Here is a 17,514-nt window from a genome sequence, read left to right on the forward strand (position 1 = left end):
GAGAGAGAATCATGTGCATGAGAAGGAGGAGGGGCTGAGGGTGAGGAAGAGAGAAACTCTCAAGCAGGCTCCACGTCCAGCACCGAGCCTGATGTCGGGCCCCATCTCACCACCCTGAGGTCAAGACCTGAGCCAAAATCAAGAGTCAGAGGCTTAACTGACCAAGCCACCCAGGTACCGCTCCTTAACGGCTCTTCTGTGAAATCTTTGCAGTGATGGTACCATGGTATTACCTGGTGTTTCTCTTCCAGGAAACACAAAAATAGCAGTGACACATTTATCTGGTTCCAAGAGAAAAAAATTCATGGCCGTGTTACGCTCTTAAGAAGCCAGCACTAATTTATCTTTTAGCCGGGATTTGTCTCGGAAGTGTTTTTATCATGTTTACATCCTCTGTAACTTGTGCCCACAAAACAGTCCTTCCAGATAGAACTCATTAGAATTGGTATTTTACCCTGGAGTCCACTTTGCTATTTCCCTGGATAATTAATGTATTGTGGGCCCCATTAGCCTTGTTACATAGGTTCCAACTCTACCTGCTGGAGAAAAACGCGGTATTTCGTCACATGTTTTCTGCCCTGTGGCAAGTTTTATGTTCAACTGATAACTACAACCCTGAGCCTACTAAATTTATCAAGTTAAAAATTTTACATAGGCTAAAAAGGGATAGTGGGACACAAGTCTGAAGAATGGATACTTGATGGTTAATAAAAATCTATTTCTCCAAAGACCTTTTTAAAAAAGTTTTTAAAATTTAACTATAGGCTATTCCTTGAAGTACTGATTTGTAAGTATAGAGCTTAAGGGTAATTTTGAAAGATTTTACCAAAATCAACTAATATTAATTATAAAGCATTCTCAGCTGTGCGCTGCGATCTGTTCTCCACTCTTCTGTATTTCGGCTTGTCTGGTTTTTGCATCTCACATTGCTTTTCTCTAAGTCCTCTCAAAACCTGTTATTCAGGGGTTAGCAGACAGATCTACTTGGGGGCTTCGGCCACCAGGATTGGAAGACAGAAATAATAAAGGGCAATGGAATATAAGATTACTGGTCGTTGCCAGTTGTTATCGTGGTGGAACGAAGCGAAGAGCCAGGCAAATGTAGAAATGTATAGAATATTTTTTCCAACATAAAAATAGCTGTATTATTTCCTGGTAACAAAAACGATACATGCTCACTATAAAAATTTCATATACGTAAAAGTCTAAAGAAACTAAGGGTCAACCAAATACCATAGCCTGGAAAAAGACATCATTTTTGGAAAAGATCTCTGCATGAAACATATACTATTTTAAAATGTCCAGTGTTATAAATGGGCCCATATTGAACACATTATCCTATAGCCTGCTTTTTCATTCAATAATATTTCAAGAACAAATTTCCATAGCAATAAACAAGATCTAAATAATTTTTAATGACAGTCATATATGACTCAATGGTATATATGTGCTAGAATTTATTTAACCCATTTTTCTACTAAAGGATATTTCTAAAGGCTGTTTCCAAAGTTTGCTGTTGTTGTTGTTTTAAGATGTATTTATTTATTTGAGAGAGAGAAAACAAGAAGGAGGGGCAAAGGGAGAGGGAGAGAGAATCTCAAGCAGACTCCACACTGAGCGTGGAGCTTGACACAGGGATCGAACTCACAGCCCTGAGATCATGACTGCAGCCAAAATCAGGAGTCAGATGCTTAACCGACTGTGCTACCCAGGTGCTCCCCCCAAGTTTTAGTATCATAAACATCATAAAGTACTTCTTTACCCTCATATTTACATACTTGTGCAATTTTTATTCATTAGGATAAAGTCTAAACAAACTGCTGGGTAAAAGTTTATCATTTAAAGTTTTGATACATATTGTCAAATTTGATACATATTGTCTTCTAGAAAAGTTGTATCAATTTTCACTCCTGCCAAGAATGAACAAGAATGCCCCTTTGCTCATATTCTTGTCAATTACTTTAATATTTGCCAACCTGGGAGGATACAATTAAAACAAATGAAATAATAAACACATATTTGTTGCTATTTTTATTTTCAAATGGGGCATACCTTTAATTTTTAAGTCACCCCTTTTCAGAGCAGATGTTTTCCTGGATTTGAATAAAAATTTTTCAATTTGCATCCTCATTCCAATATTGCTGTGTCTCCAGAGAAGAGTCATTTTTTTAAAAAAATATCATTTTCCTTGATCTTATAGTAACAGAACTTATAGTAATGCCTTATAGTAGGCATTCAAAGCCTAAGTGATGAATGCATCTACCATACTATTAGACACCTCAGTGTTGACTAAGTTTGAATCTCCCACAAGTGGCTCTTTCCACCTGCTTACCCTCCATTGCAATCAGTGTTGCTCTACAGGAAATTTTAAAATTAAGGAGCCAATAAAACAAACTTTGGGAATATTCCCTTGCTATTTATAGAGATAACCGCAAAGCTTTCGATGAGACAGATGACATCCATAAGAAGGCTCTGAAGTGAAGGTTTGGTAGGCAATGTAGATCTTTGGAGGAAAAATGTTTTCCAAGAAAATACTTGCATGTCAATTTCAATAGACCATCAAATATATATAAATAATATGACAGAAAGATGGAAACAAACTATTACAAATACCAGTTTATCCTCTGTCAAAATGTTGGTTTACCATTGCTTAGAAATGGTTTGGGAATTTTTCCACCATGAGGCAAATTTATAAGCAATGTACACAATGTCTAATTCTTCCTTTCCAAGATATCTCAGACATTACTATTTGACATTAAAAACTTTTTATCTGCCAATAGCAGGATGGAACCATCTAAGCTAATGAATGCTGGTAGTATGGGTATTAGAAAGATGCACATTGGGGGCACCTGGGAGCTCAGTTGGTGAAGCAACTGCCTTCAGCTCAGGTCATGATCCCAGGGTTCTGGGATCAAGCCCCCCATCGGGCTCCCTGCTCAGCTGGAAGCCTGCTTCTCCCTCTCCCACTCCGCTGCTTGTGTTCTTTCTTTCACTGTGTGTGTCTCTCTCTGTCAAATAAATAAATAAAATCTTAAAAAAAAAAAAAAAAAAGAAAGATGCACTTTGGACGATGGGTAGATGACAGTCTTGATATCTTGATGCCAATGATTTGAAGATGTTTTAAAGGACTGTTTGGTTCATTCATTTTACAACTTCTTAATTGAGCCATATCATGTGCCAGGTACCATGCTAGTTGTTAGAGATACAAAAAGAAGCAGGATATAGCCCCTGCCTTCAAGGAAGTCTCAGTTTTGTGGAGAAGAGAGAAGTCAACAATTAACATGATGGAGTGATAGGGAGGCGAGGTACATGCAGGTACTTCAGAGTTCTTAAAAGAGGCCAGTGGAAGACGCCATTAGAAGCCAAATAAACGTCCTGAAGAAACCCCATATCAGTAGAAGAATCAGGTCTGTTATGATTGCCACAAGGCATGAGTGTGCCTCGTGCTCACTATTAGCAAAGCAGCCAGCTACCATGGAGACATCAGCTGTATGATAGCATAAGGAGGAACCTCTGTGAATCCCTAGAAAGAGCTGACGAAGAAGCCAGAGTCTCATTCCAGACAACACCTTGACAGAGCTCAGTGAAGCTGGTCTCCGGGAGCCACCAGTGAGCATTAGAACCAAAATTAAAACTCCCCACGATAGTTTCCTTTCACGCATTCATTCATTTATTCACTGGGACATAAGCTCCCTGAGGGCAGGGATCTTTGTTGGGTGTGATCCTCACTGTGTCCCCGGCTCCCAGAACAGCCCTGACACAAAGGAAGCAGTCCATAAACATTCATTCAAGGAATGAATGGTTGGATCAGCGAGTATATTTAGCTCACATCTAATGACTATAGATGTGGGTAACTTTAACAGAGGAGCAGCACAGTGAAAAAGGCCAAAGACCCGGCGAGATTTGTGTGCTTACGAACACTGTGGAATCAACGAATGACTTTTCACATCCATCCCTTTTTATCAGAGCTTGAATCTGTGGGGGCTTCTAATGTACCATGTGGAGTAGGAGAAAGAGCATGGGCCGTGAAGTCAGACAGATGTGCATTCAAATCGTGGCTCTTTCAGATCTGGGAGGACCCCAGTCACATTCCTTAACCTAAGTTAGTCTTCTCTGCCCTAAAATGGGATTTGGACCTCCGGGGTGACTGGAAAGGATAAACAGGAAAAAATATAGAAAGCTCTGGACCCAGCTCCCTCTGCCCTATCCTTCCAGCCTCAGAGCTGGTGTTGTGCAGAACTCTGCAATAGCACTGGGCCCCCAATCCCCGGATGTCCATCCTGGGCCCCCTTCACTATTTCTTCTCCTCCCTCTCTCTCTCTCCAGCAAGCTTCTCCAAAAGCCTTCCTTCCCCTCTTGAAAGTGCACAGTAACTGCCTCACCATTTTACTTTCAGTTCCATAGGTATGCGTTTCGAAAGACAGATGTCACCAAACTGTTGAGTGGGCCAGTTGCCTTCTCCTCCTCCTTTGGTGTATCCCAGGAGCCAATACAGTGCCTTGATCTAGCAGATGTTTAATAGATGCTACTCGTGATAACCATCACTTCCTACCCTCACCACACCTCAGGTCCTAAAAGCTGTTTTTACACAGGCTAACGTACCACCCCATGCAACTACAACATTACGCCGTGAGTCATGGATCATTATAACAATTCTCAAGAAGTCAATAAAAGTGACAGTGCCAGAAATCCCATACCTATTTTCAAAAACAACAAAGTATTTTTCTCTATGCTATGGGGCCTTATAAAATGGGAGAAAAACCTAACAAGCAAATGGGATCGGCCTTGGGGATTGCCCATGGTATGTTATAAGGATGAAAATGAGTGACATTCCTTATTAATTCATGTTTGCTGATCGAAGGGAACACTGGAAGCTCATTCTCAGTTTCTTCATGTACCTGAATCTCTACCTCCTGAAGCTACGAGGGTACCTTCTTATTGCCCATAGTTGGATGAAAGATTGAATTCCTATCGATTAACATTTATTGACACACCCACCAGAAGGCAAATCAAGGACTAGATCACTCAAATAGAAGATTCTTTTCATTTCCAGCCATAGTGACATCTGCTTGCTGGATCACTGATCAGGTTATTGCCAGCCAATCTGACTTGCTCTTTAAGTTTTCCAAAGTAGTCATACCTTAGCAAGGTGACCTTATCAAAAAAGATTATTGATTAATAATATTTCTAGAGCTCCTCCTCCAATTAAGCAAAATCCTAAGTAATAGGGTAAATACAAAAGAATTTTTAAAAATGATTACTCTCTCAAAAAACGTACACCTAAATGGAAAGGTAGAAGCTACTGATTTATAAAGACTTGAGAACACTTTCAAGTGGTGTTTCTCCAAGAGTATACACAACAGCAGCATGAGCAGCCGCTGGGAACTTGTCAGAAAGCCCAATTCCTAACCGCAGAACTCATGCATCAGAAACAGGGCAGGCTCCAGCAATCTGTGTTCTTAACAAGGCTTCCACATCATTTGGATGCACACTAAAGTTTGAGAAACACTGCTTTAAGTCAAATAAGCACATTCAGATCAACATAATTCCAACAGCCTCCACATGGGCTGAGTCATGGCGGGCTTGTGTTCACCCCAGCTTCCTTTATGACCTCTCACAGAAGGTTCTGGGAGGCCCGTATTCAAAGTGAAAAGCAGTTTAACATAAAGTCAATCCTTGATTGTCTTGATTACCACTTTTGTATTATTAATGGCAACTGCACGCAATCCCAGGCTAATTCCCCAGTTCAGCCAAAAGATTTTCAGACTATATTTCTAAGATAAGCTAAATCGGTCTGTAATGGCTTACATAAATAAAGCCAAACATCAAAGGCTTTTATGTTTCCTTTCATTAACATGGATAATCAAGAGTTTCCAAAGTAGGACAGGTCGCAGGAATTGAAATCATCCAAAGTCTAGTTCAACCCTTTTGCCCCTGCTGGTTTGGGGACATGGGCAATTTGGGAGCATTGTTAACAGGTGCCATGAACATATGGGGAAGAGAGCAAGGGGTAGTCAGGGTCCCTGAGGACCAGCCTGAGCATGACCTCTCCCAACTGCTTACCTGGGTCTTTATGTGGCCCGCCAATCAGACTCAATCAGACTAAGGCTTATTGTGTTTCAACCTCACCATGAGGCCCTTTTCCCAAATTGTAGCTTCATGTTTCTGACCTTGGTCTGTTCACTTGACCCTGATTCCTGATGACTTCCTTCTTTAATCATTTGTTCTTAAATCTGGACTCCAATCTATGATTAACCCAACCCTAATAACTCACCAAAAAAAAAAAAAAAGGAAAGAAAAAAATGTGTGAGCCTATTCCTTTGATGCATAGAAGGCTACAGGTCTACCCTTTTATTATAAATGTTCTAGACAGGGAAATTCCATTAACCCGTGGTAATGGTTTTCTTGAAATGTTTCTATCCATCATCATAAAGACAGTCCTTATCCCCACTTGACTCAGCAATGTTTACTGTGGCTGAATTTTTTAGTATATGGGTTCTTAGGGATAATTTAATTCAACTTCACTTGTAAGGAAAAAACAGCTCAGTACAGGCTCACATACTAGGCCTTTTAGAGCTGGCTCCTACACACTCGGGAAATCTAATAGAGTAATGCTCTCTCCCCCCCCACCTCTCCCACCACCCCCCTTGCAAGATATCCATGTTCTAATCCCAGAAATCTGTGAATTATGTGATTAAATTAAGGGTCTTGAGAAGCAGAGATTTCTCTGGATTATCTGAGTGGACCCAATGCAATCACAAGGATCCTTATGAGAGGCAGGAGAGCCAAAGTAAGAGAAAGAGGAGATGAAGAAAAGGTCAAAGAGAGAAAGAAAGAGAAATCTAGATTCAGAGATGCCACAATGCTGGATTTGAGGATGGAGCAAGACAATACAGGTAGTCTCTAGAAGCTAGAAAAGGCAAGGGAACAAATTCTCCCCTAGAGCCTCCAGAAAGAATGCCAAGGACTTCTGACCTCCAGAACTGTAAAATAACATATATATATATATATTCAAAATATATACATATATATTTTTAAACTGTAAACTGTAAAAATAATTTATATATATATTACTTAAAAATAATATATATATCTATTTTTTTTAAGTAATTTCTACACTCAATGTGGGCCTCGAACTCATGACCCTGAGGTCAGGAGCTAGATGCTCTACTGAATGAACCAGTCAGGCACCCCAACTTACATTGCTTTAACCCACTAAGTTTGTCAAAATTTATTATAGCAACAATAGGACATGAGTACAGGTAGTTTATAATCTAGTGAGAGAGAAGGTGGCACAGGCAGCTTTGCTACAATTCAGAAAGTAACAAGTATAAAATAGAAACACAAAACAATGCTATGGGAATGCTGATGAATTGTGTGTACTTCTGGCTGGAGAGATCAGGGAAGCTTCCTGGAAGAGGCAGTTCTGCTGGGCCTTGATGGACTCCGTAGGATTTCAATAGGGGTAGAGCCAGTAAACAGGAGGAGTAAAGGCACAGAGTTGGCAGGTAGAGGATCAAACAAAAAGCTGACACAGACCTTGTGACCAGCCATTTTTCTCAAAAACAAAAATTACTTGAGTAAAATTTCATACATTCTTCTCAGGATATAATAGGTCTCTAAGTTTGTTTAAAAAAAACGTAGTAATAGCCAACAACATAAGATATGTGATAAACTATCCTAAGAATTTAAATACAGAAATCCAGATCTTGGGCAAGAATCCCCATTCTACGGCAAACATGTCATAGGCAAGAGCGAATCTGGTTCATTTTCAGGTAGGCAGGCTTGACAGGGATGAACAGAAAACATACTAAGAGTTAATTAGAACAAACCAAAAGGTAATTCTTTAAAAAGGCATCTGTTAACATTTACAAATTAGACACTTCCTACAACCTTATCAAGCTACACCAGACAATGGGATCTAACTGAACTGAACCCACTGAGCAGACTGTAGGCTCCGAGGGCTCATGGCGCTGATGAGGAAGAAGCCAGTAGAACCCAGTCCCCTTTTGGTATGGTAGGTTCTGTTTGTCTGAAGTCAGAGCTCATGATCTGAAGTAATTTTGAATGGCTCTAATTTAGCCTAGGTTTAAGCCTAGGGATTGGGAAGAAAGGAATGGCATTGTGCGGATTGTTGATCTCCATCACCTAAACTCAGCATTGATGGTCCTCTTAGCATGACTTATGGTGACAATATTTTCCCAAGATGGTACCTATACTCAGGTGCCTTAGCAATACTTGCTTCCTTCTTTATCTTCTGGTGAAATCGATTCCTTTTTGCACGGTTCACATTCGTTCCAGGAAAATTCACAGGAACTGCTGGTCTCCACTGGCCTGCTCCTGTATGAATGGCCTGGTGCTTCTGCCGAAGGTTCCATATCTGTAACATAGGTCCTTGGGTCCTGGGATACAGCTGCGTGCTCAGGAGACCAACTTTCTGGACAAGAAGAACTGGGCCTGTTGTAAGCATCCTCATTTCTCTTGCTGCCTGTTGTTCTGTCAAGGCCCAGAAATGTCACCTCAGACTGGCTACATTCAAATGGAACTCTTCGAGTCACTCCATCTTTTCTCAAACCTTTATCATGAGGCAATGAATGATTATTCTGGTTTTCATCATCTTCCACTGGGATACTCGGTACGTTCTCCAAGAACAGAGGAGAAGGACACCTGAAGGACTTTAGGGAGGTGGGAGGGTCCTCGGCAAAATACAAGCTGGCTTGAGCACTTTCAAGAGTGGTTAGGACCTAATTCACCAAGAAGCAAAGAAATATTTACGTTAAACTTCCATAGCCTCTCCTTTTCCCTTTTTTTCTATCTACCTATTCCGGAATATTCTCTTATTTTCATGAATTAAGTTCAACTATAGAGTTCTGAATGGGAGGGTATTAAAAATTAGCTAAACTCCTTCAGTTTAATGAGTAAATTAAAAGACTTAAAGCCAAATATAAAAGATACTCGCCTGAAGTAAATACCAAGAGACCTGAGTTGAGGCTCAGATTTGCCACCAACTACTGTGTGACTTGGGGTGAGTCTCTGTACATTTTCTACTTCAACCTTAATATGTGGAGTACTAGAAATGGTCAGGGTCCAGGGGACACAATCTGTAGTTGTCAAATGCCAGAATTAGCTTTAGGAGCCTTCTTAAAATACAGATTCCTTGGCCCCAACCTAAAGATTATCACCAACAACATATGAAGATAGGGGTCCAGGAATCTGTATCTTAAAAGCTTCTCAGTTGATTTGGATGTGCAATCCAAGTTGAGAAAACTGCTGACCTTGTCTGGAAGAACATGTAACATCTCTTCACACACACGTGTAATTTTTAAAAATACATTTAGAGAACTTCACTACTTACAAAGTGCTTCCATACACATCACCTCATTTAATCTGCACAAACAACATTATTGTTCCCATTTCACAGATAATAAAGCTGAGGCTCAGATAAAGGAAATGAGTATCACTGGCCAGTAAGGAGCAGATCTGTTGTTTGACCTCAGATCTGGCTCCCAATTCCATGTTTCTTCCACTATATATCTCACAGCTCTTTTTGGGCCCAAGATTCCAGGTCTTATAGCTCTTACTGGTGGTGCTAAGCCCAAAATGTAGCTCTGACTCCCAGGCCAGTGCTCCTTACATTAGATTCTGTTGACCTCTTGTTTAAAACCCTTTCATAGCTCCACGATAGACTCAGGGTAAAACCCCAAATCCCAGAATGGAATTCATGTCCCTCTGTCACCTGAAACTTTCTATCATTTTAAGCACCACAGCTTTTCCGTCACCATATCCCACGTCCATGAACTGCCTGCAGTATTAGTGCCATAAAACCCATCATCTCTGAGCTGGATTCTCCCTGACTAACATGTCTTTCTGTCCTTACTGTTGCCTAAATTCACCATTCTTTAGACGATAGCTCAGCCATCACCTCCATCGAAGGGCTTCTGTGATTTGGTATGTGTTCCGACTCTACGCTCCCATATTGATCTAGGCTTCCACCTACAATCACGCTATGTCTCCATCTTGGAATGCCATGTTAAGTAATCTGACTCTCACTTTGGACTGTGAGTTTGAGGGCAGCAACTGTCTCTTGATTACTATTGTACCCTCAGCACCCAGAACCAAGTCTGGCACATGCCAAGTAAGCACTAGCTAAATATTTGGTGAACAAATAAGCAAATCAGTGAATGGATGATTAAATTGATGAGTAAATTTAAAAAATCAATAGAGGAAATATAGAATGCGTTTTTAATGGGCCAGATCTCTAAAAAAGTGTTGAATAAAATTCTCTTCGGACTACTCAAGTGTTTTCATTAAATTTTTGTGGTGCCCTGGTCTTACTTAGCAATGACCTCTGCCAGAGTACCAAATACTGTGACTTGGTGACTTGCAAAAACTATGAGATTAGAATTCTCTGTTAGGGGCTGGATTTGCCCCACTGATAAAGAATTCAATTAGACACAATTTATCCAGCTTAGATTTTCCATTGTTCTGTGGGCTTGGTTTTGAATAAAACCATGTGTACGCACTTCATCCATTGATGGTCTTAACTTTGCCCGTGAGATAGCACACTGGCCTGCCAAAGAGAAGAGCTTGGCAGAGAAATTCCGAGGACAGGGATGCACTTTCTTATCTAGAAATGAAAGACATGAATCGAGGCCTCTCTTCTCCATCAGTTCCATAAGGAGGTCCCTCTAGGAAGACAAGAAGACAACTTTATCTTTCAGAACTCTACCCCCGAAATGACGGAGAGATAGGAACAGAAATAAAGACAATTCTTACCAGCTGGATATGCTTTGGATCGTCTAACACCACTTTACAACCTGTCAGAACTTCCATTATTACCTATGGGAAACATAAAATAAAATGAGTTACATATGTTAAACACCTACATAGAGTCAGTTGCAGTGATTAACCTTGACAATAGATAACGTTCACTCTACTCAATGACTACGTTTTACTCTTTGATTACATAACATTAACATATAAGACAAGAGCAACAGGAAATCAATAGGTCTAAAAGTGAAACCCTTTAAAAAAAATTTTTCTTAGAATTTAGAGCATTCCTGGCCATCAGCTTTCCTCCTTGGTTGACTGGGAGCTGGTACTCACAATCCCAAAGCTGTAGACATCCGTCTTAATGGAAAGTTTGCCCTGTCTGATGTACTCTTCAGGCATATACCACAGATGTTTACTGCTGCTGCTGGTCATGCTTATGGTCGAGCTCTGATGTTCCAGGTGGGGTCGGAAGTGTGCCATGCCAAAATCAGTTAGTTTGGGTTGGAACTGATCATCCAGAAGTATGTTTGCACTAAAATTATAATCAAGGACCAACAAGACAAAAACATAAAGGCATTCTGGTGAAAAACAAAATGACAAGCTCAGTTAATTCCAAACGCCAACAACACAAAGACATACATAGTCTTCGATGAACTAGAGGATATTTTCTCATTTTTCTTAAAGTATATATACAAGTATTATATGAGACTCTACAACGAAAACCTGGGGTGCCTGCAGGTCTCCGTCAGTTGAGCGACCGATTCTTGATTTCAGCTCAGGTCGTGATCTCAGGGTCCTGGGATTGAGCCCCCTTGAGCTCCATGCTCAGTGGGGCACCTGCTTGGGATTCTTTTTCCCTCCACCCCTCACCCCATTTGTGCACACTCTCTCACTCTCTCTCTTTCAAATCAATCAGTCAATCCTAAAAACATAAGGTAAGCTGGAAACCTGACTTAGGAACAGTGAGCTTTTCAAATTTATAGATACATATAGGGAATTGCTGGGTAAAGTTGATGCTTTGCCAGCAAGAGAAACTAAAGTTAAACCAAAGCAGCTTTCCTTGTGCTCTTCTGATTCACAACGAGGACATGAACTGGGTTTTAATCAGCTAATAATCAAGTACCTGTTAGGTGCCTAGAGCCCTGCCGCAGAATGCCCAGCCTATCAGCGGAGAGCCACTAACTTGCCGTGAGGTGAGGAATCCTCCTGCCTTAAGGATAACCCTAGTCCACTGTCCCATCTCTACGGACTTTCTATGGAGTAAAGACAAAAATGTGTTTGAGACTTATTTAGAAGATAAACACTGCCATGGTAAAGCTGAAGTGTTTAGAGTCAGTTTGAGCTACCTGTCCCATAAAAACCTTAAGAATCACCTAACATCGTGTCTGACGGTAAAGTGAGCCTCAGCTTACTTTTACCCTCAAAGGTAATTGAGCAGGGATGGGAAAGGGTAAGCCCGTGCATTTCACGCAGCCCACACCTGCTGGGAGACCCAGCTCTGCCCTTCCCTGGCTCCTTGACTGTGGCTGGCTTACTTCGTCCCGTTCCCCTCCCTGTTGTTTTCCTTGCTTGTGAAATGAGGCGAACAAGAGGACTCACGGACCTGAATACAAACAGCCCACTCCCTGGCATACAATAATGCCCAATAAATGGTGAGGAAGATGAAAATTAGTAACGAATCATAAGAGGGCAGATGAATGTTGATAAAGGGGTGGGTGGGCCAAGAGAAAGTTTCTGTTTCTCTGTTTTGCTTGGGGAGGTCTTCAGAGTTTGCTTTTTGTTCCTGGAAACCAAAGCTTCTAATACCAGGCCTGCCCATCCAAAAATGACAAGTGGTATAGTTACAGTGTTACATATTGTGATTAAAAGTGGATGGGGTGCCTGGGTGGCTCAGTGGGTTAAGCCTCTGCCTTCGGCTCAGGTCATGATCCCAGAGTCCTGGGATCGAGCCCCACATCAGCCTCTCTGCTCAGCGGGGAGCCTGTTTCCTCCTCTCTTTCTGCCTGCCTCTCTGCCTATTTGTGATCTCTCTCTCTCTCTCTATCAAATAAATAAATAAAATCTTAAAAAAAAAAAAAGGTGGTAACAGCGGGGCCGCGGGGTGGCCCATCAGTGAAGTGTCCAACTCTTGATTCTCCACACTCAGTGCAGAATCTGCTTGAGATTCTCTCTCCCTCTGCTCCTCCCACTCCTGTCTCTGACTCTCTAAAATAAATAGATAAATCTTTTTAAAAAAATAGTATTAATAGCTATGGGAAAAGAATAAGAAATTCTTAATCCTGAAAAAATATTGCATCTTACAAAAGTTCTAGAAGTCCCCCGCTGGCCCTGTACAGGTAGGCTGATAGGCAGAATCTAGTTTCACAGGTCTGAATTGCAGGTGTTCTAATAATCCAGAGTACTCAGAGTCCTAGTTCTGTTTCAAGGATTCAAAGCTGGGGTCTTTAAGAATTCCAGCCTGGGGACACCTGAGTGGCTCAGTCGGTGGGCTGGCCATCAGCCTTTGGCTCGGGTCATGGTGTCTGGTTCCTGGGATCAATCCCTGTGTCAGGCCCTCTGCTCAGTGAGGAGTCTGCTTCTCTCTCTCTCTCTCTCCCTCTGCCTCTTCTCACTGCTTGTTCTCTCTCTCTCTCTCATGTGAATGGGTAAAATATTTAAAAAAGAAGAAAAAAAAAAGATTTCTAGCCTGGACTTTGTCTAGAACTGAGTTGCCAACGACAGCATGAAGACATTCCACAGGACCCTTTAGGGATCCAGAAGAACACATTCTCAACTTGATGTCACTCTCTGTCCTTTAAGGGTGGCAGGAGAATTGCAAAATCCAAAGAGCCCACCTCATGTCCTCATGTGTCAGTCCCAGCGCCCACACCTATTGTGGGACCCAGGCATGTATGAAAATGTTAGAGAGGGTCCAGCCCTCCAGACTTGGATCAGTCCTCAACTGTATCAATCCCAGTCCTTATTTTTCTCCTGGTCTTGTCTCTTCTCCATATGTGGCAAACCTGGTAGCTCCCAAGGGCAGCCTGGGTTACGTACAACTAGGTCACTCACCTTCTATCTCTTCTGGAAAACAGTGTTGACTATCCTGACAAACCTCTGAAGATGTGCGCCCCCTAGAGGCAGACCCTACCTTCTCTCCAGCTCCAGATAAGAATAGACATTGAGTTCATAATTACTTCTTCCATAGGTACGTGTACACGTCAAGTGTTCTGTGTTCTGACCAAGGAGGCAGCTTCTGGAGATCTCTTGATCATTTCAGAGCACCAGGATACTTAATTTAGGAGTTTGCCACATGTGCCGGGAGGTGAGATGGGCAGAGAGGTTCATTAGCTGCCATTACCAGGACCCCATCCTCTGCCTCTCCAGCTTCTGCCGCACTGACAGCCTCGCTCTCTTCTGCACACACCCCCTCCCCCTGCACGCACACACTGGATTTCAGCACAGAGGGACAGCAAAGCTCCGAAGGCCAGAGTTTCAGTGTCAAACATCTCGCCCTCTTCCTCCTCAACTCCAGCTCTAAGGAAGGTATAATAAAATCATAACTTAAAATGCTAGACCCATGAGGATGCAAAAGCTGATTCTGTAAAACATTTAGAATTCCTTAAGAATGGGTCTTTTCCACGCACAGGAGAAAAGAAAAACAACCAAGCATCAAAAACAAAATCGTAATCTAATCCCTTTGTTTGGCCCTCAGCAAAGTGAGTGGGAAGTTGTCAGCAACTGACTCATGCTTCCAACAGACTTTGGGGGAACGGGTAACCACAATGTGTGACACAACATCACCCACAGAGGACTTCGGGTCAGTGAGAGGCCGGCAGTAAGAGTGTGAAATTGTCCTAGGGCACCACATTTACACTTTTAATGATGATATTTAGTGAAAAGACCAGCACACTTTTGAGTGCGTAACACGGATTTTGAGTGCAGTGATTTGCCCCATTCTAAACAAAAGTCAGCAGGAGCTGAGGTAGAAGAAGTTTCTGTTTTAAGAAAGTAGGAATTGCAAAAGACCCTTCAACAGTAAGTTCCATCCTAATTCTTTCCCTTACTGCAGCCTTGAATAGAACAGGCTATGCCTTCAACTATCAAGCAGGTCAATGGAATATGGGGGTAATATATAACATATAATATCATATAATTATAATTATATATAATTACATATTATATAATAATATGGGGTAATATATAATATATAATATATTAATAATATGGGTGTAAAAACAGACTAATAAAAGAAAGACAACATAAACTAACTGCAATCATATAACCCTATAATTAATTGAACAAAAGGGCAGCTTGCTAGCTATCATGCTTACCAACGAGGCAGACGAGAAATACAGGTAATGGTCCACACCTTCAATTTTGTGTCTCCACAACCTACTTCTCTATTCTTTCCCACAAAGCTACTTACTATAACACAGACCATCACCTCTCTAGCTGATTCTCCTAGGACAAGGATCAGTGGTGGTACACTGAGGAGACAGGGAAAATCCTACACAAGATGGTCAATATGTATCTTGCCTCTGGGGAGTCACATATTTCATCTCTCTATTGCCGGGGGTCTCCAGGACAATTCTTTCTGGGGGACCTGAACCTCCCAAAGGCTACAAGATTTGCTTTCTTTGCACACTAGTTTTTCTCCTGATTCAGTCAAAGCCATTGGGCCTAAAATCTAAAGCATGATGATACCTCTAGATTTTAACACAGATTTTGAATGGAAGTGTAAATACACATTTGACAGGGAAGCACACAACTGGTTTTTAAAAAGATGTATTTTTAAGGGATTTTAGGGGGAGTTATTGATACAAAGTAGCCCAGTCTCTGAGTGCCTGGTAATTCTCCAGAAAAGTCTGGACTCCCACGAATTGGTGGCAGAGATAGAGGACCCACTGCCCTCTTCGTGACAGCCTGAGGCAACAGGATATCTTGCTGTCTGTCACTGCTGTTATGACACCATACCGATACCTCACCAGATGAGGCAAGATCCAGCTTCTCAGGGAATCTATAGGTTACCGGAAAAGGGCACACACACCCTCTCCCCCACCACTTCAGCAAGCCATACATCTGTCGAAACTGAAGCCCTTTCTTTTGCCTCCAACTGCACGACCTTCTCTTTCTTTTCCATTGAACCCAGGCAGAACTCAGAGACAGTATTAAAGGTGGTTATTGCTTTTTGATGACTTAATGAGTCCTAGGCTCTCCATGTAAAGGCCCAGCCAGTGACCCATATTCCCGCCTTTAATGTGAAATTTTGTCTCTAACCAAACCAGCACAACTTCCCTAAGGCTGAGTTTCCTCCTGGGTAAAAGATCTGAAAAGGCTCACCTCTCGGGGTTATTGTAAGTATTAAATGAGAAAATGTAATCAGAAGTCCTGCTACACAGGGAGGGCCCTGAAATATACTCTGAAGGATGTAGGCTGGCCTTTGTCCATCCTACACCCACCCTAAAATCCCAGGAAACTGGTTGGGTAGCTCTAGAGGTTCAAGGCACCAGTCTGAAGTCACCGCAGTACAGAGGGACGGATGCACGATGACCCTGGAGAGCTGAGGCTCCTCGGGTGAATTAGTGTCAGGGCATCTGCTGAGTTTCAGAAGACTTCCAGAGACCTTCTGACCTGACTAAAGTAACATTTCCAGATACTCCAGATCGTGGAGAGAAAAATAGAATTTTTGGCATAAATGTGTGCATGCACATCTGTACACATGTGTGTAAATAGGTGAATGTTGGGGTTTAGAGACAGTGATGGCAAACATAATTAATAGGGCAAATTTAAATTTATGTACTATTTCATTGTGCTGTTAGCCCTGAGAAAAAAAATGAACCTATCTGGAAATTTTAGAAGAAGGGAGACATTGGGGGAAATAGGGAAATCTGAGGAAAAGCAATTGTTCGTGTCTAAAATGGTTCTGAAAAACAAAAGTACGTCTTTGGGTGTGGGGGGAGAGGAAAGGGAGGAGGACTCATTAATGAAACAATCAACCAAACAAATGGACTTTGCATTCCTGGCAGGTTTTACATCCCTACCAAACACAAAGCTGAGCCAGAGTCCTGGCCACACACATCAGGTCTGGGGGGTAAATGTAGGCGGAGCTTGGTTCCTCAGGCAAGGGTGTCAGGGTTGTAGGAAGGGGCCTATCTGTGGCTTCTGGCCTCCCACCCAGCTGCTCAGTGTTTCTAGTCCCTCACAACGGGAATTCTCCACGCATTAACTACCACCATACATCTCTGATCATTTTCCCTTTTTAAAGAATTCCTTTTCAAGCATATGGCTTTTCCCCTCCTTTCCTTCCGAAACCACCTCCCTTGTATGAAATGCTGTTTGACTTGGCAGGAGACACATGGCAATACGGACAGAGAACATGATCTTAGAGGAAACATTAGAAACGTTCACTGAGATTATCTCGGCTTTGGAAACATTAACAGGAATGAATGCCTGGGATGAAAAATGCCGAGGATAAAATGCATTTCACTTTAAAATCACTCATAAATGTGAAAACAATTAAGCCGGCTAAGGGATAGGATGGAAATAACAAGAAGGTTTACTGCTTTCAGATGCTTTTATGTGATTCTGTAAGTCAAAAACATCTTCGTTTCCCGAAGAACAGAGACTTTGCCAAGAACAGAGACTTCAACTCTGCAAGATTCTTTTCTTTAAATCCTTTTCCTCCTTAAATTCCACCATCTGGAAGTGAATTTTGTTTTTATAACATTCTCTTTGAAGAGTTCAAATTACTAAGACATT

The 17,514-nt window shown here is 41.7% G+C and overlaps 1 protein-coding gene across 2 annotated transcripts in view; it reads right to left on the bottom strand.

Moving 5' to 3' along the window:
• Positions 1-7,202: 7,202 nt before the first annotated feature.
• IRAK3 (interleukin 1 receptor associated kinase 3) overlaps positions 7,203-17,514 on the bottom strand; it is a 48,853-nt gene continuing 38,541 nt past the window's right edge. For both annotated transcript variants that reach the window (XM_032347128.1, XM_032347127.1), the window contains 4 exons: positions 11,107-11,305; positions 10,777-10,839; positions 10,524-10,688; positions 7,203-8,744 (listed from right to left, as the gene is read on the bottom strand). In XM_032347128.1, coding sequence (XP_032203019.1) covers positions 8,229-8,744; positions 10,524-10,688; positions 10,777-10,839; positions 11,107-11,305 — 943 coding nt within the window. In that variant the 3' untranslated portion in view covers positions 7,203-8,228. The remainder of the gene's footprint in view (positions 8,745-10,523; positions 10,689-10,776; positions 10,840-11,106; positions 11,306-17,514) is intronic.

This window comes from Mustela erminea, chromosome 6 (genome assembly GCF_009829155.1).
Source record: "Mustela erminea isolate mMusErm1 chromosome 6, mMusErm1.Pri, whole genome shotgun sequence".
Taxonomy (NCBI): domain Eukaryota; kingdom Metazoa; phylum Chordata; class Mammalia; order Carnivora; family Mustelidae; genus Mustela; species Mustela erminea.